Genomic DNA, 25,370 nt, shown 5'->3' on the forward strand with positions numbered 1-25,370 from the left:
GCTAATTTTTGTTTCGCTTTTCCTGTGAAGTGAAATATTATTCACATTGTTTACATAGGAAAACAATGCCGATTGGGAGAAAGCGAGAGGCAGGGAGTGAGAGAGGGCCAAGAAATCAGACGCCAATAAAAGTGATGGATATACTCAGTGCGGAATATGACGTAGTTGTTGTGATTCAGATGAGTTATTTCATCCTTAACATAATATAGATTGTGATATTGATTGGAATACAAAATAGTTTTTGCTCATTAAAAAAAAAACACTCTCACACGCAAATCAATTCCCTTGTTGTTATTACTGGGTGATGATAAGTAATTCGTTCTAACCCAATTATCTCATTACAAAGTTCATTTTCCATATCGTAATCGGGAAAAAAATAAGGGACTTAATGAATTTCGACACCTTAACACACATGTGTGTTGCAATCCGGCGAAAATAGATATTTTATGACTACAAAAATAGAAACAAATTCGTCTATTATTATTATTTTTGTTATTTATGAAATAAACATTTAAGCATTTCTATTTCAAAATACTTGCGTCAGAGCGAAAACAAACAGCCCACCCCGTGAGGGGAGAGGAAAAATGTCAAGAATTTGTCTCAACAGATGCGAATTTATCTTCTGGGAAATATTTATTTTATTTCATGTTTATCTTTAGAAAATGGTGTGATAAGTCAATGACATAACAGACGACGGGATGATTAATGTTCCGATTTGGTGATTTTCCTGTTTAAATGGTATATAATTATTATGATTTGTTTTACGTCAGGCAATTATTTTTTTCCGCATGCAAAACAAGGTGAAATGTTTTTCCTTTAAGTATGGCAACAACATTGTTGTCATAATTATTTTTGGGAAATCTTATTTTAATATTAAGGAGTGTTAATTTTTTTAAATAAAATAATTTCTTTTGAACTTTTAAAGCAATCAAATTAGATTTCTTTGACAAAATCATTTTTGAGCCATACCCGAATAAGTTTTTCCATTTTGTTAGAAAGGTAATGGTTTAAAAACTGGCCTGAATCCTGGTTTAAAAACAAAAGATAACTTAAAACATTGTTATGTTGGATTTATGTTTAGGATATAACAAGTAAAAGTGCAGCTAAGTTGGGCCAGGCCGAACTTCTAATACCCTCCACCATACGATAGGAACTTGAACAATTGCAACAAAATTACTTAATCTATCACTTAAATGAAAACCGTCATATGGGGGTTATACGAAGACGTGGACCTGCATACAAAACTTATTGTCATAGGCTGTAGTACCCATTACGAACTTCAAATGCGAAATTTGAAATAATTCCTGTAAATAATGTCACTAAAATTATGAAAATACCGAGTATCGGCTCCCCTAGATCGACTCCAAATGTCCTAAAACGGGTTTGGTCCGGAGAGACCTTATGTCTTAACCCTCTATGAAGCATTTCTAAGATGTAGTAACTTCGGCCAAGCTTAACCTTTAATACCCTCCACCATTTGGAAGTATCTTGATAATTCCGATGAAAAACGCTGCGAAAATTATTCAAACATCGAAAGTCGGGTTGGTGGACTATACGTGGACGTCTATAGCCAAATATTTGCCGGTGAGACGATGACTATTACGAACTCATAATACCACCTTTGTGACAATCCTGTTTAAAATCGAAAAAAATGACGAATATTGGAAAATACCATTATTTGGGGGATATATAAAGGACCCAAGCAGGTAATTTTCTGTGATGGGAATTACCGAATATCGCTTCATATGGTTACATAGCGGTTATACGACAATGTGGGAATATTTAGAAAATATTTCATCTGAGAATACGTTATATATTTTTAACACCAAATACTAACTTAATTATACCTTCGTAATATACAATCCATACTATCGTGGAAAGTATAAAAAGGTAGAGAATATCTGAGCCGTTCGAAAAAGTGTAGCATGGATTTTCTACGAATGTCCAGAAGTTAGAAACGTGAAATTGACATGATGGTTAATGCTATTTGAAAAATGTTGAGAAAAGGAACGTCCTTGGAAATTGGTACAAAGGTACTTAATACAATGTACAATCAAAGTAAAAAAGGATCTATCGCTGCGTACGTACTTGGTACAAATTGAGGAATATTTTGACAATAGGCCAAGTACTTTTTGTTGCCAAGGAAACGATAAAATTTAAATAAAAAATGTCGTAATTTAAATAAAAAAATGTCGTATTTTTTTAATATCTCGAAATTTTCCTTCGTTTAAAATACTTTCACTCTTCAGCGATTTAAATATTTGGGTATTTATAGACACATATAAATATATATGTACCTACACATATACATACATTTTTTTATAAATAATGTCTTGTTTATCTAAATAATTTTGTAATTTATTTAAATGAAATGGTCTGTCATTCGTATATCATTGTCATGACATTGATGGTTGTCGGTCGGCTAGACAAATGTCATTCAAAAAATGCGGATGCCAAGAAATGAATTCTTTGCCATGACATTCCTTTGCTCAACAGTGATTTTGGTAGCATAGTAGAGGTCTGCGTGAGAAGTATGACAATTTTCTTTCATTTATCAATCTCTTAAATATCACCAATCTATACGAAATGCAAGTCATATCAAAAGGATTTTCATATTCTTATCACATGATGGTCTGCAAATAAAAAACGCCAACAGTTTTTGGTGTTAATTGCATTCGGTAAATAACTGAAATATTTTATGCAATCTTTTGTGAATTTATAAACAAAACAAGTGTTTACCAAAAAAAAAAAAAAAAAAACAAATTCACTTGCCGTTGTTATCAATTGTTAACACCAATTTTAGGTGTATGTGCGTGTGTTCGACAAATGAAAGTACAATGTCTATAAAGATAACATAGGTATTTAGTATGTCAACACAATTATGTGAATTTGTTTTGCCATAGACAGGTGTACGACTATATTTTTCGCGAAAAAATGTATGAATGATTTTTTTCCAGTATTTAAAAATAATGGAATTTTTGTTCGAAAATTGTTCTAAAAACTTATGTTTGAAAACTATCTTAAAAACAAATTAGATCCAATCACATTTTTATCGATTATTTGACATAATGGCATACTGTCCTGCACTAATGTCACCTTTGGTTCTTTTACCGGTGATATTTTTCTTATATTTACACTCTATGTAGTGCCTGAAGGTATCCAAAACAGTTTCACACAAAAGTCGTGGTCCATTTTATGCGTTAAATATAATTCAAATATTGTCCAAAATGCTACACTTCTTTGATGTCGTAAACCTCCTGTAAAATTCCGTGTGGATTGATTTATAATTGTGACCTTTAGAACCACTGCAAGTTCAGGGAAGTTTTAATTTTTGGTCCATTTGAACCCATAAATAAACACCTTGAAAAACAATAGGCATTAATTCTGACCATAACTCTATTTCTATGCAAAATTTCTTGCGACTTGAATATAATACTATTATATAATACTATACAATTAATTGCGATTTGAATATAATACTCCCAAAATATAGTGTTGTAAGGTGAAAAAATATTACCAAACGAAAAAAATCAATATTGTAAGTCAAATATGAATAATCTCAAGCGATAAAAAATATGACAAAAATATTCACCTTTTCATTAGCATATTTTCACGCGATTTTCTTAGATTTTATCCTTTTCTAGCAAGAGGTCATTTCGAATTTGCGAGAATTGGCAAAAACCCGTCTAGCCGTTCTTGAGATATAAGCGGTCTAACGTACATCCAGTGACATATTTTGCGATATCATGGCTATGAGCATCAATGTAATGGCCAGAAGCAACATTTTCGTGCATTTGTGATTTCGCCAGGATTCAAAATATTTGCGGTTTGGTGGAAAATTTCATATTATTATACCCTCCACGTTGGAAAGGAGGGTATATTAACTTTGTCATTCCGTTTGTAACCTCCCTAAATATTCGTCGTAGACCCCATAAAGTATATATATTCATAATCAGCATAAAATTCTAAGTCGATTTAACGATGTCCGTCTGTCTGTCTGTTGAAATCACGATACAGCCCACGTTATTTGACGTAGAGCGTCAACATTTAGCAGAACGATTTGTATTGTGTATAGGACGGTTGGTATTGAAAATGAGATATATCGATCCACGTTTTGGTATAGTCCCCCGTATTTTGAATATTTTTGTCACATTTTTTCACGGATTTGTCTAAAAATTGGTATTTGTAGATCATATTGGGTCCTGGTTCGTGTTGCGAACCATTGTATGTATAGATCCACGCTGCTCTCATAGCTCTCATACAACGGTACATCCTGATATTCGGTATTTTGATCGTTTTCGTCACTCTTTCCATGGATTTGTCTAAAAATTGGTATTTGTGGGTCTTAATGGGTTATAGCTCCGTTGGCGAAACATTGTATGTGTAAGTCCACGTTTTTGTATAACCCCATATAGCGGTATCTCCCGATATTCGGTATTTTGATGCTTTTTGTCACATTTTCCACAGAAAATATGTCTAAAAATTTGTATTTGTGGATCAAATGTTTCCTAATGTGTAGGGTATTAAAAGTTCGGTCCGGCAGAACTTAATGTTTTTTTACTTGTTTACATAAAAGTTGTGGTCTACTTTACCCGCTAAATATTGACGATCACAAAACAAAATGGTTGGCTTCTGACCAGACCAATACTCTAGAACCATGCCAAATTCCGTCGATTGGTCTATAATTGCGACCTGTAGAACAAATGCAAAATCAGGACATTTTTCTGTTTTTGGTCCATTTCAACTCCTAAATATTGTGCGAATATCTACAAAAAAAAATCTTCTATTCTGACCCTAACCCCACCTACATTTTAAATTTCGTGAGAATCGGGCCATAATTGCGACCTGTAGAGTGATTAGAAATTAACATGGTCAGACAGACTGACGGACGGACATACATTGCTAGATCGACTCAGCTCGGCGAGATAGGAAGATCCATATATAGTTTCCTATGTCGGAGACCAATATTTCGAGGTGTTACATAACTTTTGGCCCAATCAAACTTATAACACCCCCAACATATAGTGTTGTAGGGTATGAATATAATAAATCGTTCCGAGAAATGTACAATCAATGCCATCCCTCCCAAAGTATTAATTTCAAATCATCCTGGGTTTTTATACCGCCTCACACTATTCAGTTTTAAATGAGATCATAAATTTTCAAAGATTTATTTCAATGCACGTTTGTGGAGTGCAATCCACGTGAGAAAATCACAAACTGTTCACCTTTAAGCCGATTTTTTTCTCAGTACACTCTAAATTTCCTTCAAAGCTGATTGTCAATAAATAAATCATCTGTATGCCCCCTGATGTCACATGATGGGAAATTGAAAAAAAACACACACATTTGACTCAAACAAATCTCAAAACAAATGCATTTTGTTTTGGTTGTTTGTTTTTTTTTTCCTGTTGGTCCCAGGTGATCAGAATTGTTTCGCCTCGTCTAAACCATTTGTGCAACATGGCCAGTTTTGAGATACACACACGGAACGTGTTCACCTTGAAACCAGAATTATATAAATTTTTGATTAAAAATAGCCGCCGTTTATTTGGAGACAATAAACGGCGGTTGTTAAAAAGGGAATGGAGTCGAAAAAACAAAAACAGACACACGAATTCGAAAAAAATACGATATTCACTCTTTAAATAAAACATTAGATTGTTGTGATTTAACGACGTGTTTTGTTTCTGTTTGTTTCAAAGCTTCCAAAGAAATACGTCAAAACCGAACTTGACAAATTTGTAATTTAAATAAAAAACAATGAAAAATGCAAATAAAGTTTTCAGTGTTCAAATGATTGTTATTGGAGTTTCGTGTCAAACTGTGTTGAGTTTTATGATCTGTCGTTTTTTTAATTGTTGTTATTTTTGTTGAGAGCACAAACAAGGTTTTTGCGTATAAATCCAAAAATCCGATCCGATCTGAAATTGAACAAAATTGCCAAGTAAAAATTGTTAGACCAAATTTTTTTAAGTTTGGGGTTTTTCTTCACTACATATCATTGTTCTAAAATATACTGCTTCAAAAATTCTTTCTCTAGATAGTTATCCAATAATGAAGATGTTAACAAGTAAAAAACATAAAGTTCGGCCGGGCCGAACATTTAATACCCTCCACTATTGGGTAAAGATCACACATTTTATATAAAATTATTTGAATTCAAACGTGTTCCACTTAAAACTACAAATACCAGAAAGAAGTAGATGAGCCCGTTATATGATAGGCTTATCAAAATGGGAACCTCTATAGACAATTTTTTGCTTCAAGGATTTTCATCTACCAAATCTTCGTAAATAATAAATTTGAGACAGTTTCGTGGGTAAATGTGACCAGGATTATCACAATACCGAATATTGGTGGGTGGTATGGGAAAACGGTATAGGAAAACGTGGACCTGAATATTCAATGTTCTGCCACCGGAGCTAGAACCCACGATGACCAACAAATACCAATTTTTAAACAAATCCGTAAAAAAGTGGAAAAAAATCATCAACATACTGAATATCCAGAGGTTCCCTTATACAGGGGCTCTACTAAATCGTGGACCTATATACAGGGTGACATAAAAAACTGCGAGTCAAAAGCCATAATTTTTAGTTTTTTTAAAAAATTTTATTGAATGAAAGCAAAAAATGTCGCAAATAGCATTACATTTTAGAATATGTTTTGATTTGTTCGAATTGGTCACCTTTGGTACGAATTATGGCCTTCAAACGGCCAATGAAACCGTCACACGCTGCCCGAATGTTGCTCTGCAGTATTTTGACCCATTCCCGGCGAAGCTCTTGCTTGAGATGATCGAAACTTTGGTATTTTTTAGTGCCAACCTTGCTTTCCAAAATAACCCAGACACAATAGTCCAACGGATTGGTATCCGGGGATTTTGGTGGCCATTGTGCGCTGGAAATGAAGCGAGGAACCTCATTTCGTAACCATTCTTGTGTGGCGCGTGCTGAGTCCTGTGGGAATGTCCAAGGTCTGCGACCAAAATGTTTGCGTGCCCAAGGCTTTAACACCCTCCAGAATATTTTCGCGAAAATATTCGGCATTTATTCTGATACCACAGTCGATTAATACAAGAGGAGAGCGGCGATCGGCTGTTATGGCGGCCCTCACCATGGCCGGCGCTTGAGATCTTGTGGCCAATTTTTCCTTCATGCTATCGGCAAAAAATATAAAAACTAGTAGATTCATGCAGTTTCTGGAACAGAGGAATAATAAACCAAAAATAGTTTGTTGTGGATTCTATTCCTGTTAGTCAATCCCTTTTGGAAAATATCTTACCAATTTACATAATTTTTGTCAATTCTTGTCTCCTTATCGTTTAATCTAATATTGCCCTTTCGGATGTGGTGTGTCAACATTCCAAAATGTCTGCAATGTCATTCAAAACAACAACAGCAACAACATTTTGATCTGACATCGCACATTATTTGTCAGTGTGTCAGATATCTCATGAACATGTCCTAAAATATGTTTTGGTGGATTTTCAATCTGAAACTTAAGTAAAAATCCCGACACACACACACTTAGTAGGTCCATTGACCGTTCCAAATAAACATTTCATTTGGGATGGCGACTGTGTAACGGACACAAAGAAACAACTTTCGTAAACATTCAAAAAAAGGATTGAGGTTGTCAAGAGGGAATTTGTTGTGAGACGTTGCAGCAGATAAACGACGGATACAGATGACACGATGATGAAGTTGTAGCTTTTCTACAATCACTTTTCTTGCAACGTTTCTTTTCCACATTAAACAGAACCCACGCAATCCTCAGCGTTCAGCTGCAAAACGAATGCCAATATTTGGTGGCTTTCAGATGCTGCTTCAGCGCAGCAGAAGACAAGACGACGTTAAAGGATAGCAAATTTCTTTCAAAATTCATTTTTCTTTCTTTCGTTGCTTTTGCCGTGGTCGTTCACATTTTTCTGATCTCTACCCGTTTTCTACTTTGCCACATGCAAAATATCACTCACACGCCACGCCAGTCTGGCAGCCAACAACCAAGGCATTCGCAACAAAAACAAAAAAAGAAGAGGCGTTGTGGATATTTCAGCCTCCATGGCCTGTCGGTCTGACTGGCTGCCCAACAAAATGAATTGCAGTTGACCAGTGTGTATGCGTGTGTTGTTAAAAGTGTGGCATTTTGGACTCAATGGTGGCCACATTAAGCCTAGCGTGTCGCAATCGTAATCGCCTTCTAGGATTTCTGGCTTTTCGTTTTGATTGCTGTCCGGCTGCCCGACTGTGTGTTGGGTTATGTTTTTATCTTTCGTGTTTGCCAAATGAAGCCAAATAAAAAACTTGTTTCAATATTTGATGTATGAATTGCAATTGTTTTTTTGTTGTTGTTCTTGTTGTTGTGATTTTTATTTGCCAAAAACTTTTATTTAACACTCTCTTATAATGCCTTGCCAATGGCTAGTGTTGCCAAATATTTGTGCCTCAACTATGGTATTGGGTATTTAAATACTGACTGTGTAAATAGCTGGACTTTAAGTTCTACTACGTTGCAGATAGGCTAATTTAGGATTCGATTTTTTGGATATATTAAAACTGCCCATGTATGAGTAAAATAGTTCAATAGTGATGGGGATATACAAGGAATTATACATACGGAAGGTAAGGGACATCACTTTCTAAGGTGAAAGGGTTTACTCTTTGTTATACGCTCCACCAAAGTATGGGGAGAGAGAGACCCCCTTAAAGTATATATATAATTTCTTGATCAGCATAAAATTCTATGTCGATTTAAATATGGTCGTCTGTCCATCTGTAAAAATTACTCTAGCTGGAAAAATGATAAAATTTTACTATTTATGTTTTTTTGTTGTCAAGCCTTTTGTTATTGAAAATAGGTCAAACAAGTCCACGTTTTGGTACGGCCTCTATATAAAAGTACCGACAGATTTAAAGTCTTTTGGCTGTTTTAGTCAAATTTTAATCCGAATCTGAATATTCTGTAAATTGGCAGTGTCTTCAGTATGTAGGTAACATTCATGCATAGAACTATCCATACATGTCCAAGTTTTGCTATAGTCCCCTTTCCATACAGGAACTTGGTATTTTGATGATTTTTTATCATTTTTATACCTTCCACCTTGGAAAGGAGGGTATATTAACTTTGTCATTCCGTTTGTAATATCCCTTAATATTCCTCGTAAACCCCATAAAGTATATACAGGGTGAGATAAAAAACTGCAACAAAGTCAAACGCCGTAATTTTTACTTTTTTTAAATTTTTTTAAATTAACGTAAGAGATGTCGGAAATAGCATCAACATTTAGAATAAGTTTAGATTTGTTCGAATTGGTCACCTTTGGCACGAAAAATGGCCTTCAAACTGCCCGAATGTTGCACTGCGGTATTTTGGCCCATTCCCGGCAAAGAGCTTGCTTGAGGTGATCGACACATTGGAATTTTTTAGTGCCAACCTTGCTTTCCAAAATACTCCAGACACAATAGTGCGATGGTGCTGAGTCCTGTTGGAATGTCCAAGGTCTGCGGCCAAAATGTTTGCGTGCCCAAGGCTTTAATACACTCTTCAGAATATTTTCGCGATAATATTCGGTATTTATTCTGATACCACTGTCGATGAGAGAGAGCGACCATCGGCAGTTATGGCGGCCCACACCATCACCATGGCCGGCGCTTGAGTTCTGGTGGCCAATCGAATGTGCACACAAGTAAACACAATCATTTTGTTTGTTTAGAAACTGTTGGACGACGAATGTTTTCTCATCGGAGAAAACCAAATTCGTACCGTTCACCACTTTCGGCCAAGCGAAGCAAATCTTTAGCTTGTTTGAATCTATTTTCTTTCTGTTGCGGTGTAAGTTCTTGCATCTTGGAATTTCAATGGCTTTACCCCGAGCTCATTTTTCAATATTTGCCGAATAGAATATTGCGATATGTTCAGCTCGCGAGCCATTTTTCGGCAACTGCGACGCGAGTTTCGATCAAGTCGCTGCTTTGCTTTCGAAACATTTCTGCTGATGTTGCTGGAGTGCATTTGTAGGTCATAATGGTTTTTAGCTCCGATGGAAGAACATTGAATATCTAGGTCCATGTTTTCCTATAGCACACATATAAGGATACCCACCGATATTCGGCATTTTAATAATTTTCCAAATTTGGCAATGAAGACCCACAGTATTTAACAACCGTTGTAATATAAAGTTGTCTGCATTGGTATGGCCCCCATATAACGGCCTCACTCACTTTATGGTTTTTTGATAAGTTTAACTGTATTATCCAAACGGCCTTAGTGGTATATGAATTGGAACAGACTTTAATTCAGATATTTTTATATAAAAATGTCTCCTTTAACCAAAGGTGGAGGGTTTCAAAAGTTCGGTCCGGCTTATTTTTTTTCTAATGTGGCCTTTAAGGTTTTAAGTTCACAACCCTTTGCTTGCTTTAAGAAAATTATTAATACAATTTCCAAAAATTATTAAATATTAAAACAGTTTTGCTTTTTAGTTACGTCATTTAATAGAACGTTTCCATTCATTATTTTCTGATAATTCCTTCTTAATAACTTTTTAATCTCAACACCTTATCAGCCATGGTAACACTGCAGTGCAAATAAAGTTTTGGCCAATATCTCTCGTTACCTTCAATTGCCCGGTGCATGGCAAATCAAAACAAAAACAAATCAAAAAAGCCGCTAACAAATCTGCAACTTCTTCGGTGCTGCTGCAGTGCAGTGCAAGGCGAGGAAAGAATACCAGCAGTGAATGTTAAGTTTGCTGCTGTCTTGTTTCCAATATGAGTGGTTGGCTGACTGGCTGACTTGCATATTTTTTTTTTCATTTGTCTACAGACATGTATCTCTGGCAGATAGCACTTGGAACTTGGCTGCCACGTTAGTTCACTCGTTCGGCTGTTCGTTCGTTTGTTTGATTTTGTTGTGCTTTGAATGAGATTTTGAGATTCCATCGCTGGTTCATGGGATTTGTTGGTTGACTAATGCATAAAATGCACAACAGCCAGTCATGGCACCAACAATGGGAATGGGCTTCCAAGTATTCCGATGTAGCGTCGTTGTTTGTCAGCCGGCCGGTCATTTGTGTGGGTTTCTTTGTTGTTGTTGTTGTTGTTGGCCTCAAATATTTGATTCGAATGGGATGAAATACAAGAAATACAATTTCTTTTCGGCCTCTCACCAATATTATTTATAAGTAGTTTGTAGAATGGATACCAGATTTAGCAGCACCACCCTCCTCTCATATTTTCTTTTTGATCACGTTTATTGTCTTTTGACAAAACTTTGGAATGTGTGACAGTTTTTCACTCCGACGCATTTTACAAGAAAAATTTTAAAAAGAAAAACAAAAAATCTCCCCTCGGAAGCATTGCAACGACAATACCTGTGACTGGCAATGTTTTGAATATAAATCAAAGTTTTAGAAAGTATCCGCCATGACATGGGGCCAACATTTGTCTAGCTCGTTCAATTAATGGCAGCTATTTTGTGTGAGAAAAAAATCATTTGACGTTTGCTGGACCTTGAATACACTCGTTCGTTCATTTGTCCGTCCGTCCGACCGTTCGTTGTAATCATAATTAAGGCTGTTGCGGGTCTTGATGGACTCTGGCTGAAATCCAATTATTTCAATGCACACACTCACCGCTGCGGTCATTTCAAATGGGCAATGGAATAATCGTGCTAACAAATTTGCCGTAATTATTCTGCTATTATAAAAAAAAAAGACGGTGATAATAACATTTGGTGTGAAAAAAAAACGAAAGTAACCGGATATTAACGTTAAATTACCAGATTTTTTTGAATGAAAAGAGGGAATGCATATTTGCCCTTTGTAGGAATTTAGCCCAGTCCTTAATTTGTTGTGCACTGAAAAAATTATAGTCTTTATTTTCAAATTACAATGATTATAGCCCTTCTTTTTAGAGGTAGACACTTCGTTTAGATACATTTTTGATATAAAAAAGTATAGTTCATTTTTATATAAACGAAACGGTGCATTCTAGAATCGTGAAGCACAATAGTTTGGTATGATGGTAGTTTAATGAAATTCGAACTAAAGGGTACGAAAAGTGCCCACAAATTCGATATGAAGTTTAAGGCGGACTTTTGTATTGAAAAAAAAAAAAATAATAATAATAAAAATACTACTATTGGTATTGAGCTATCGCGATGAACAAAAAGTACTAAAGTGCAGCAATTTCTTTTATGATTTATTTTAGTACTAGCAAGTGGCCGCTTCTTCGTCAGCAAAAATTCCACCTTAAAATTGTAGATTAATTTTGTTGTTGCAAAATGGTCAGGCTTTATCCCTTTATTGTTGTTTTTATAAAAACAACGTTTGTTTATTAGTGGAGAACGATGGCAATGTTTACCAGGGGGTAAAGCAGGGAATACCTAGGTTTCGGAAAGAGCCACCAATCCTCATCAGTTCCCTTGTTTTTTGTCTGGGATATTCTCCCCAGAAGTTATTTTAAAAATAACTTCTATGACAAAAAATATTTTTTTACCCAAGTGACGAGATCGTAAGCTCAATAGAAGAGGAACCAAAGAATTAACTAAATCTAATATTCTTTTGGAAAATCTTCTAAATCTTACAACCGCACTTACAAACATTTACATCTCTCTCCACTTGTTATGCTCTCTTTCAACCTGAACGGTTTTACACCCTAGGTCTCTTTGGACCAAATCCGTTTCAGGACATTTGGAGTCGATCTAGCGATGTATGTCTGTCTCCGATTTGATTCAAACTTGGTACATCGTAATATTAATGTCAAACTTAGATCGAGTTCGAAGATGGGCATGGATCGATCCACTACTTCTGGTGCCTCCCCCACACAATGTCAATATTGCACTGAAAGAGAAAGCATAATTCGATTTTGCTCCAACTTTGCATATCCAAATATTTGCATCAATGCTAGGTCAGGTGGGAAAATGGACAATATCGGTCCACTCCATCAAGTACCTCCCCTACAAACGGCCAACATTTGGACTAATTGTAACTCTTATAAAATGTGATGTAAGAGTCTGATTGTCTTCAAATTACACACAACACAATATTTTTTTGAATCCAAGATCTCATAAAGATGTTAGAGATCGAACCATTCCTTGTGGTACCTCCCCCACAAAGGGTTAAAATTTGAATAACCAAAACTATCATAAAATCTGAAATAAGCATCTGGTTCTCTTCAAATTACATACATCACAATATTTTTACTATCCCAAGGTCTGGTGTGAAGATGGGATATAGCGGTATCCACGAAGCTCATAAACTCTCATAACGTCCGATTCCATTCACACTTAATACATCTCAATAATTCCATCAACACAAGATCTGTTATAAAGGTGGTAGTGATTTCACCATTTTTTCTGGTACTTCCCCCACATAGGGTTCAATACTTTAAAAAACAAAAAGCTCAATGAAAGCGAAATAAACACCCAAATCGATCTATCCATCCATCTCCACAAATTTCAGTTATACTACGCATGTCCAAACCACTACCTTCTCTCCACCCTAGGTACCAACAGTGACCTCGAACAAATTTCAGAATTCCATCCCCATCTCAACACCCAATGGCACAATTTGTACTTACTTTTCAAAACCACCTCCTTTTCTCAATTCCAGATACCAACAGAGAAGTCAATATCAAATTTCGGGATTCCAGCTCTGTCCCTTTACCCAATGTCAAATTTGGCACCATTTAGTACTATTCGTTCAAATATAGGGCCCATTTCCAAATCGCCGCCAAATCTCAAACACATATACCATCAGTAGTCTATAAATCAAATTTGAAAATTGTATCTGTTCACTCAATACATGCATAATGCACATTTCCGAAACCACCTACGCCCAGGCTGCACATGAACAGAGACTCGAATACCAAATTTCATATTTCAAGTACTAATATAATCAAGTACTCAATATAATATTATTTAGTACTTTACGAACATGCATTTCGTTTTTATCACAAACCCACCGCCAAAAACGGACTAAAATACAAAGTTTAAACAAAATAAGTACCATTTAGTACAATTCGCACATTTAGTGCACATTTCCAAAATCACCTTTTCATATCAAATTTACTTTTCATTTTTTCATTTTTTTTACCTCAATTCTCATACCAAATTGTAATTTTTTAGCCTTATCCATTTACATAATGCCAAATGGTACCATTTTAGAAGTTTAATACCATTTCAGAAGCTTTCCTAACCTTAAAGTTTAAATTTCCAAAAACCCTTTGCTACATCGATCCTGCACTACATCAGTGACTCTCATTCCATATTTCAGAATTCTAGCCCATTCGGTTTGTCTAATACAAAATATTAGTTGATTTTAATGCTATTCGTTGCCTTTTAGTACTATGACCCAGAACCAAAATTTCAAGATTCTAGCTTCAGCCGTTTCGCGTAGGCGTTGATTCTTGGTCAGTGAGTCGTATTAAGCGAAAAAAAGTCTCTGAATCTCGTATATGATTAGCAATTCGTCGTACAGAGGTGTTTTTGGTCCCCATTGGTACTAAATAATGGTTTGTAGGATATGTGCAATTTTTGATATCAAAAACTATACCAAATGGGAAATCGAAACCTTAAAAGATATGTTGGGACGAAGAGCGTATAAATAATACAAATATTGATTCCAGCTTTGAAAATATGTCAAAGATATGCCTTTTCCCCATCAATTATATACAGGGTACAAAAAATCAATGTTTCGTGTCGTTGTCGTTTAAAAAGGAAATTTCTACAGAGAATTCTTAGAAACAAGCAGGTGCTGCCATAAATTTTACTTAATTATAATCACATGAAAATGAGAAAAAATGTTTCTTCCTAACATATCGAAAAATTATTAAAATACATTTGAAATTCGTCTACTCTACCATTGTCGAAATTAAAAAAAAAAAAAATATTGGAAAGTTATATTTCACGTTTTTATATTTATTTCTCCATATTCATCTTAAAACCAATTATATTTTTAATATTTTATATTAAATATTTTCCTCTCTTTCTTTTCTTACAGCGTGTTCCACCGCTTCGAGTTGATGATTTAATCAATGATCTGCGCGATGGCACCAAACTGATAGCACTTCTCGAAGTGTTGTCCGGTGAGAAATTGCCCGTTGAAAAGGGTCGAGTTCTGAGACGTCCACACTTCCTCAGCAATGCCAATACCGCCCTGCAATTCTTGGCCAGCAAACGTATCAAGTTGGTTAATATCAATCCGGCCGATTTGGTGGATGGGAGACCACCAGTCGTTTTGGGTTTGATATGGACAATCATTTTGTACTTCCAGGTAAGTTGGCCAAAGAAAAGAAAACTAGTCTAAATAAACAATATTGAATAATAGCACCAAAAAAGAAAAACAAAACCAAATGCAAACAATAGCACTCCAAATAGAAAAGAAAAACACCCTAAAGTTGAAAAAAAAAAATCACTGGTCATCATCACTAAACACCCATGCTTATAAAAAAAAACGAATAGATTTTATTTTCCTCATATTCTAGAAAGGCTTTTCACAGTTCGAAGATGTCGTCTCTCTCACACACACACACACACACAAATAAAAAATATTGAAATATTAAATGTCATTGTTGTTAATTTATATCTATGTATTTTTCTTCTTCTCTTCTACTTATTTTCAAATTTTTTTTTGAAACCAATCATTTTTATCGATTTGTCGTAAAACTGTACTTCCAAAATCAAAATTATTGCTAAAACAAAATAGATTCGTAAAAAGAGACGGAAAAATCTATTAGTGGTTATTAATTATAAGCCACAGGTAATTTTGAAAACTGTAGTCAAAACTGTAGTTTGTAGTCATCTAGAGCAATTCGAGATACATATTGATTTATTCTTTCTTGCAGTGTAGCGTATTTAGTTGTGTGAATGTATGAATGTGTGTGCCAACTGTTGATGTTGTTGCTGTGTTTTGTATGAAATCCGATTTTAATGCACATCTCTTCCTTTCTTTCGTTAATTTTGATTTATTTTTATGATTTTGATTACATCTCACATTAGTTTGTCACTGAGTTGAACATTTTATTTTAATTTTTAGAACAGCGTATTTATTCCCGGTATTAAATGCCATGGAGAACCATGAACAATTTTAAATTCATCATTTAAATATGGCAAACATTTAAAAAGCCATAATTCCTGATCAACATTTCGAACATATTTTTTGAGGGAAAACAACGGATTCGATTGGATATCGTAGTTATGTTTGTATTATTCCCTCGTTTAATGGCATTGGAGATGGTCACATTTAGAGCTGCTACGTTTGAAAAAACTATCTGTTATTGTGTAAAATATTTTCCTTTCAAGAAAACAATTAAAAAAGTATCAGTCGGTTTTGCCGACAGATGTATACCTCAGCCAATGTTCGATAATTTAAAAATATTTTGACTTCTGCTTTGATTATTCAAACTGTTGACCTTCTACAGGCTGAGATAAAAAAACTGCAACAAAGTTAAACGCCACAATTCTTACATTTTTTTTTTTTCAAATTTTATTGAATGAAAACAAAAAATGTTGGAAAAAGCATCAAATTTTAGAATAAGTTTAGATTTGTTCGAATTGGTCACCTTTAGCACGAATTATGGACTTCAAACGGACAATGAAACCGTCACACGCTGCCCGAATGTTGTTCTGCGGTATTTTGGTCCATTCTCGGCGAAGCGCTTGCCTGAGGTGATCGACACTTTGGTATTTTTAGTGCCAAAACTCTCGACACAATAGTCCAATCCGGTGGATTAGTATTCGGAGATTTTGGTGGCCATTGTGGCGAGGAACCTCATTTTGTAACCATTTTTGGGTGGCACGTGCTGAGTCCTGTTGGAATGTCCAAGGCCTGCGGCCAAAATGTTTGCGTGCCCAAGGCTTTAATACAACCTCCAGAATATTTTCGTGATCATATTCGGCATTTATTCTGACGCTACGGTCGATTAATACGAGCGGAGAGCGACCATGTGGCTGCTATGGCGACCCACACCATCACCATGGCCAGCACTTGAGTTCTGGTGGCCCACCGAAGGTGCACATTTTCAGCTGACCATCTGCTGGATAACGAATACTTTCTCATCGGAGAAAACAAAATTCGGCAGTTCACCACTTTCGGCCAAGCGAAGCAACTCTTTAGTTCTTTTGAGTCTATACGGGGGAGGTACCCAAAGGAGTGGGCCGAGATATCCCATCTCCATACCAGATCTTGTGTTAATGGAAATATTGGGATGTGTGAAATATGACGAATTTTATAACCGTTTTGGTTATTCAAAACTTTGACCCTTTGTGGGGGAGGTACCAGAAGGAATGCTGCAATCTCTACCATCATATAACAGATCTTGTGTTGATAGAAATATTGAGATGTGCCAAGTCTGAATGAAATCGGATGTTTATATCGTGTATTATGAGCTTAATGGGTTTTCAAAATTTTTACTCTTTTTGGGGGAGATCAGATCAGATGAAGTGGACCGAAACATTCCTTCTTTACACCAGACATTGGATTAATAAAAAATTGTTGTGTGTGTAGTTTGAAGACAATCGGATTCTTACATAACATTTTATAAGAGTTATAGCTATTTAAACTTTTGACCCTTTGTGGGGGAGGTACTTGATAGAGTGGACCGATATTGTCCATTTTCTCACTTGGTGCAATAATTAGGATTTGCAAAGTAGGAGCAAAATCGTATTATCCTTTTTCTTTCTGTGCAATAAATTATTTTCTTTGAAAATGTTGACATTTTGAGTGGGATGTACCAAAAGGAGTGGACCGATATTGCCCATCTCCGAACTCGATCTAAGTTTGACAATAATATTATAAGGTATCATGTTTGGATCAAATTGGATACTACCTTCGAGAGTTATTGTGGGCACCAGCCAGAGAAACGGACGGACGGACATCGCTAGATCGACTGAAACGGATTTGGTCCAAAGCGACCTAGGGTCTAAAAATCCCAACCACAGTGCTATTCGAGTATAGTTTTCTATTCGGCTGATATAGTGGTCTTGATGGCATTCGGGTAGTAACAGTTGCAGGGACACCCTTTGGTTGAACCAAATCTGAAACAGGAAAAGAAAGTCGCCAATGGTGATTAAATCTCTGCCAAGGCTACTTAATTCGTACTGGATATAAACCCAGATGATAGTAATGGAATTTGCCCCACCAAACAATGTGGTGAATAGGAATTATTTCTCATACTTTGAACATGAAGTCAACATATCCAACCCAAATTATCTCTAAATCGTACTGTCATTGGCAACCAATCGACTCCCACAAAAACAAAGCCGACGGAAATTAAAACTGCGTCATCTGCCTACATTACTATACTTCTATACATAATCCCATGTTACTGTACTCCTTTAGGCTGTTGATTTTTGGCTTTGCACCCAGATCACGTTATCGTCAGATTTTTAGTGTAAATTGAGAACTGAAATTCATTATTGCTTCTCATAACTAAATAATAGTCTCAATTTCCGCAATATCGAATCGTAAAACATACTTTCTACAGTTATTCTTCACATGGTGGAGAGTATTAACAATTCGACCCGGCAAACTTTAACCCCTTTATACCTGTAGATCGCCTCTTGATCTTCGCTACTTAAAAAAAAAACAACAAATAATTAATTTTTTTAAGAACATAATTTCTCTTCACATTTTCATTTATATTATTTTCCTCGATTTTAATTTCGTTGTGCCCCTTTAGTTTGCTAGCACATTGTGTGTTTTGTTTTCTTTTTCACTTGAAGAGAATGTCAGACATTTAAAAACAAAAAAAAAAAAACATCCATTAATTGGGAAGCCTTACTAACTGCTTGAACAACTTGTGTTCTTTTTTCTCTCATACCTTTTTACAGATCGAAGAGAATAGCCGCAACCTCGAATATTTGGGTCATGGTATCAGTGGTTCGGTTAGTTCTCTGGACAGTGTTGGCAAGAATGCCAGCGATGTCAAGGCCGAGAAATGGAAGCAGGGAGCCCGTAAGACTTTACTTAACTGGGTAACCAATGCTCTGCCAAAGTAAGTATTGAATTGAATTTCTGTCCGGCGTTGTATTCTAATCTTTTGTCCAACTTGCAGAGAGAGCGGTGTAGAGGTTAAGGATTTCGGCGCCAGTTGGAGAGATGGTGTCGCCTTCCTGGCCCTCATCGATGCCATTAAGGCTAATCTGGTTAATTTGGCTGAACTGAAGAAGACAAGCAACCGTCAACGTCTCGAAACTGCTTTCGATGTGGCCGAAAGCAAATTGGGCATTGCCAAGTTGCTTGATGCTGAGGATGTGGATGTACCCAAGCCCGATGAAAAGAGTATTATGACTTATGTGGCTCAATTCTTGCACAAGTATCCCGAACCAAAGGTAATACCAGACAGAGTGGATTTTAGGTTGAGCAAATCTCAAAAAATTATCTTTATTTTCATTTTCCAGGGTGCTAACAAGGATCTGTCACATATCCATCAAGAACTGGACGAGCTGAGACGTTTCTTGGTGGAGAAAACCACGGAATATGAGCCCATGGTCCTGGGCAATTCGTTCCCGCGAGACTTTGCCGAATATCTGATTGCTCGCTCCGAGGTTGATGCCCACATACCAACCTACAATCGCTTGAAGCAATTGGTGGAATCACAAAGTGGTTTCCTCCAGGTGCCCAAACACACCTGGGAAGACATTAACAGCCTGTGGCAACGCGTCCAATATCAAATGATGTACTGGTTGTGGCTCCTGGATTCAGAGCTACCCGGTGACTTTGGTGAGGTTGGCAAATGGCTGGCTGAGGCTGAGAAAATTCTGATGGACAATGATATCCCCAGTTCCATGAATGAAGAAACGGCCGCCATCATATCACGCAAATTGGAGGAGCATAAACTGTTCTTTGCCGATTTGCCTCGCATCATTGCCATGTTCGACAACGCCAAGCGTTCGCCTTTGGCCCAACAAGTGCCTTTGGAACAGTTGCGCAACATGGAGAAACGTTTGCAGGATGTGGGCCCACGGGCCAGTGAACGTAGAATCAGATTGAAGTTCTTGGAACACAAGTGCTGTTTGGTGGCCTTCTTGAATCTGGTCGAGAACAAGATGAAGGGATGGACCGGTAAATATGGTACCGAAGACAAAGTGGCCCTTCAACTGGAACAGTACAAGAACTTTGTGTCGCGCAACAAGATTTTCCAAGAATTCCAAAAGGCTTTTGTCGACATGCAACAAGTGGTTGACGAATACAAACGTGACGGCAACGTGTCTCGCAAAGAGACCATTGACATTGATCGTTTCATGTATGAGACCGAGGAACGATGGAAGCGTGTCTCCATGGAGTTGAAATGTTGTCAGAACTCCTTGGAGGAAGTGGTCAATTGCTGGAAGACATGGCATCAATTGGCACCCAACTGCGAAGAGTGGCTACGTGTGGCCGAGCAAAAGGCCATGCAATCGGAAGATGAGAAATTGGAATTCTTCCAAGACATTTCCGTGTGGAAGGATAAGTTCGATGCTCTTGCCAATGCTGCCAACTACTTGATTGCTTCTTGCGAAGAGCCCATAGCTCAAAATCTGAGACAGCATCATGGCATGTTGTCCGAGCGCTTTGAACGCCTCTTTGCCAATACCAAGAAATACATGCATGCCGGTGACATCATCCGAGCTCGCCAGGAATACAAATCTGGCATCGAAAACTTTCGCAATGGTTGCGTTATGCCGAAAGCGTCTTAAACCAAAAACAACAATTGGGAGACAGCGAAGCCATTCGCAAATATGGCGATGAATTACAAAAACTGGCCTCCGAAATAGACGACAATGAGGAATTGTTCAAGACCATCAGCCGCAACATTCAAGGCATGATCCAAGATCTGTCGCGTGAAGAGGTCGACAACATGATGAAGACCCTGAAACAAGAGAAGGAAGCTTTGGTGCGCATTAGAGCCCAAATTCCCAGCAAGCTGCATTTGATCCATCAATTGCTTATCCAACAGGAGTCTTTGGAAGCCGGCCAAAAGGAAATCCATCAATGGCTGAACGAAGCCGAGTCGTTGCTTGGCACCCACAGCTTGGCCGGTGGACGTGACAAGATCAATGAAGAGCTCACCAAACACAAGACATTCTTCTCGCGTACCGTCTACTACCGATCTATGCTGGAAAGCAAGAACAAAGTCTTCCAAAATCTGCTGAGGAATGTAGTCCAGGATGAGAACATTGATACCACACAAGCCCAACACAACATGCAACAGTTGAATGACCGCTTCAACTACGTCATCAACAATTCGCAACAATGGGAGCAGCGCTTGACGGATTCCCTGAACAGCTGGAACCGTTACAAGGACAATGAGAGAGTGGTTACGGAATGGTTGACCCAGGCCGAAACTATAATCATTGAGAAGCACATCGAGACCAAGACCACCATTGAAACGCAGAAGTACTTCTTTGAAAATGTCAATCAAAGATGGATGCCCGATTTGGTAGACTCTGCTCAAGAACTGTTGAAAACCCTGCCCACTCAGGAACAAAAGCCAGTTGTGGATTCAGTTGAACAACTGCAGAACCGCTGGCAAAATGTTTTGGGTCAGGCTCCTCTGCATCTAATGAAGCTGGAATTCCGTTCGGATGAGCAGGCCTTCCAACAGACCATGCAAGAGGTTGAAAAGGAATTGAATTTGGAAGAACAGGCTCTCAATCGTAATGAGGATGTTGATTCCATTTTGAAACGTAATCAGCAATACTTCCTTCAATCTGGCTGCTTGCCTCGTTTGGAGAAGTCCTTGCAGAACATGCACCGCTTGGGCCAGGCTTACAAGCAGCAAAAACCAGGTGATAGCAGTCTCGAGGATGCCTACAAGAACGCCCACTCTCAATACACCCACCTGACCAACAAGATTGCCTCAATGCGCGAAACCTTACAGCAAATCCCCGCCCAATGGGAATCCTATCACGACAAATTCACCGAAATGGTGGAATGGATGGACACCGTGGACAAGAGTTTGAAGAATATTGTCAACGAGGTCAACAGCATGGAAGAGTTCGAGAAGGAAAAAGTCGTATTCCAGGTAGGTTAACTGAAATAACATACCAAGCATAACTATAACGCTTCAATAACTAACTCGCATATTTCCATTTAATTGACACATGCAGCTCAGGGAACTTGTGGTAAACGATTAGACTTTCTGTCATTAAACTTATTTCATTTTCATAAAGTGCTTTTCCTTAGACAATTCAATTAATTCTCTACTCTTTTCCGCCTTTAGAAAATCTGCCAAGAAGCCGACAATAAACGTGAAGATATGAAGTGGTTGGTCAAGACTTTGGATCACCTACTCAGCTATGCCACCGAAGACGAGGCCAATGCCGAACAAAAGAAGTTGGAAGACTTGATTGCTCGTTACAAGAACCTCATACCAACCATTGAGATCACCATGGTTAAGACGGAGGTGTTCTCCAAATGCTACACCTACCGTCGTGAGGTTCACGAAGTCGTGTGCCTTCTTAGCAAAGTTAAGGAGCAGGCAGCCAGCATACCACCACCCGACAGCCTGGAGCGTGTCAACAAACTAATTGAGGAGCAGCAATATGCCATCAATCAATTGGATCATCAACGTCCTCACATTATGTCCATGTTGCAGAGAGGTCGTGACTTGAGCAAGGATGTGCATGCACCATCCTTTGTCCAGGTCGAAGTTAAGAACTTGGAAACCGGCTGGAATGAGGCCTACACTGAAACTTCCGACAAGTTGCAAGCCCTGAAGGGTACCCAAGCTGTTTGGAATGACTTTTCCGATCAGAAGGCCGAAATTTGCCATCTTCTGCAAATGGCCGAAACCGAATTGCGTGCCCTCACTCCTTTGCAAACGGATCCTAAGAATGTAAGCCAAGATTTGAAGGCTAAACGTGAACTGAATGCCCAGTTGCAACAAGCCTCGCATCAACTGCTGCCCAAGTTACATGCCTTGAAGGCTGAGTTGGCTCCCTTGGCTGCAGCTGAGAAGAGACCCATCCTGGAGAAGGAAGTAACCGAAGTCGAAAAGATGTTCTTCAACACCATGGAACATGTCAAGGACCGTGTTGGCTACCTAGAAGATTACAGCGCCAAATGGAATAACTACAAGTCACGCTTGGCTGCTCTGCAAGAATGGGCCAATAAGGTAGCGCCCAAGGCCATTGAAGCTTTGCATTCGGAGGACTTGACACCCGAGGAACGTGTGATGAAGGTCAACGCTTTCAAGACTGTCTTGGGTGACCGCATGAAAGAATTGGACATCCTGGCTGCCGATGCTTCCGAATTGGCGCCCAAGGAGGGCAATATTGCTGAAGCGAAACGCCTCAAGGGAGAGATCACCAAACTGCAGGAAGTACTCAGTGCCATTAATCGCAACGTGGATCACCAAGCCCAGGCCGTCAAGGAAGATCTTGTCAATTGGCAACAATTCCAGACTGGCCTGCAGCACCTGAAGCCCATCGTGGAGGAATGCGAAATCAAGGTAAATAACATAGTCCCTAAGCCATTGTCCCTTGAAGAAGCTGTTGCTCTGCAACAGAATGCCTTACAATTTGAAAATCATTGCTTGGAGCAATTAGACCGTCTCCAAGGCATCTCAAACATTACACACAAAATGTTATGCAAACCAATGCCCCCGATGAAGTAGATGCCATGCATTCCCGTTGGACGTCCGTGCATGAGAATGCCAAACAGGCTAGTGCTAAGTTAGAAAAACTCGTCGCCAACTGGAAATCGTTTGAAAATGAAGCGGGTAAATTGGAGGATTGGGTGGAGAAGGGCGAACAAATGGTAGCCCGTAAACCCAGCATCCTCAATACGCCGCACATTGATAAGTTGGAGAACGAATTGGTTCGTCTCAAGTCGTTCAACAATGAAATATCCGAACAACAAGCCAAACTCGTGGCCCTCGGTCAGGCTGCCGATCAAATTAGCTTACATTTAGCTCCCGAAGGAGCAGTTGCCGTAAAAGACCGCGTAACTGGTTTGAAGGGCAAGCTGCAAAAGCTTTCCGAAGCCACTCGCGCCAACATCAATGAAATCTCCGATGCCATTATTGCCCGTCAAGATTTCAACGCTAAAATGGTTAACTTCTCCAATTGGATGGACTCTCTGAGGTCCCAAGTCGCCCAAGTGGAAGAAATCAATCCGGAACGTGTCGAGACAAGTTTGCATGTCATCCATGCCCTGTTGCAGGAGCATAACGACAAGAAACCTGCCTTCAATGCCATCTACGACGAAGTTAAGCAATTGTCCCTTGCCGCCTCCCCCGAGGAGAGCAAGAGCCTCAACGAAGCCTATTCCGCCTTGGTGGTTAACTATCAAAATCTCGAAACCAACATGCAACAAAAGAAGTCCTGCTTAGAAAAGTGGACGGAACTGTTGAATTGGAAACATGAGACCGAAAACCACTTGAACTACATCAAACATCAAATCGAGAAGCCCGATGCTCCGCAATCGCAGGACTTGAATAAGATAATGTCCGAAATAGAAACTATTGCCAAAACAGTGCCTTATTGGAAGACTCAAGCCAAGGAAATCGATGAGAATCCTGTCATCCATCTCAAGGATGCTCTGACCCGCAAACCATACATTGCCACCCAGATTGTGAACGATGTTGAAAACAAACTGGAAAATCTGCAACTGCGCACGCAAAATCAAAAGCAACAAATCGAACAAATGCAAGTCCGCAAGGATAAATTCCACAACTTGGAGAATAATTTAGGCCAAGCCTTACAGGACAACAGAGCCAAATTGGCTGACATCTTGAAACGCAAGCCGAACTTGGATAATATTGATCAAATCATCTGCGACTTGGTAGCACTGAATGATGCCCTCAAGGTCCAATCGGACTTGAAGAATCGCATTCACGACGAGGGCAATCAACTGATGCGCGAAGACATCGCCAGTATGCCAGCCATTCAGGAGACTCTCCTGCATTTGGACAAGGACTATGACTCCTTGCAAGGCGAAATTGCCGAACGTATTCAGAAATACCAATTGATCTCGCAGGCCTTGAGAGAATTCGCCGACTGCAAGAATAAGTTCAGCCAAGAGCTGAAGAAGGCCCAAGATTTGTATCACTCGATCCCACAACAACCCAGAGACGAGGTTGAATTGCATCAAGCCTCTGAAAAGACTCGCAAAACCATGGATCAAGTCCGCAAGTCGAAGGTGGTGCTCGATGAGTTGGACCGCAAGGTGGCCAATGTCGGAAAGTTGTTCGACAACATTGGCGAGGTCATGCCCCAAGATATACCCAAAGACTTTGCCGAAGCCAAACAGAAGTGGCAGGAGTTGCACGACAAGACCGTTAAGAATGCCCACATGTATGAGACTGAAGCGATTATTTGGTCTCAAATCGAGGACGCCAAGAAGGATCTCGTACCATGGTTGACAGAGACTAACCAGG

At 38.4% G+C, this 25,370-nt stretch overlaps 1 protein-coding gene across 1 annotated transcript in view; it reads left to right on the plus strand.

The window, feature by feature from the left end:
* LOC101893796 (muscle-specific protein 300 kDa) overlaps positions 1 to 25,370 on the plus strand; it is a 118,859-nt gene that overhangs the window by 33,697 nt on the left and 59,792 nt on the right. The window contains 7 exon segments of the mRNA XM_059128703.1: positions 15,008 to 15,280; positions 18,838 to 19,001; positions 19,062 to 19,338; positions 19,408 to 20,644; positions 20,647 to 22,013; positions 22,212 to 23,580; positions 23,583 to 25,370. Coding sequence (XP_058984686.1) covers positions 15,008 to 15,280; positions 18,838 to 19,001; positions 19,062 to 19,338; positions 19,408 to 20,644; positions 20,647 to 22,013; positions 22,212 to 23,580; positions 23,583 to 25,370 — 6,475 coding nt within the window.

This window comes from Musca domestica, unplaced genomic scaffold, assembly GCF_030504385.1.
Source record: "Musca domestica strain aabys unplaced genomic scaffold, Musca_domestica.polishedcontigs.V.1.1 57, whole genome shotgun sequence".
NCBI classification, from domain to species: domain Eukaryota; kingdom Metazoa; phylum Arthropoda; class Insecta; order Diptera; family Muscidae; genus Musca; species Musca domestica.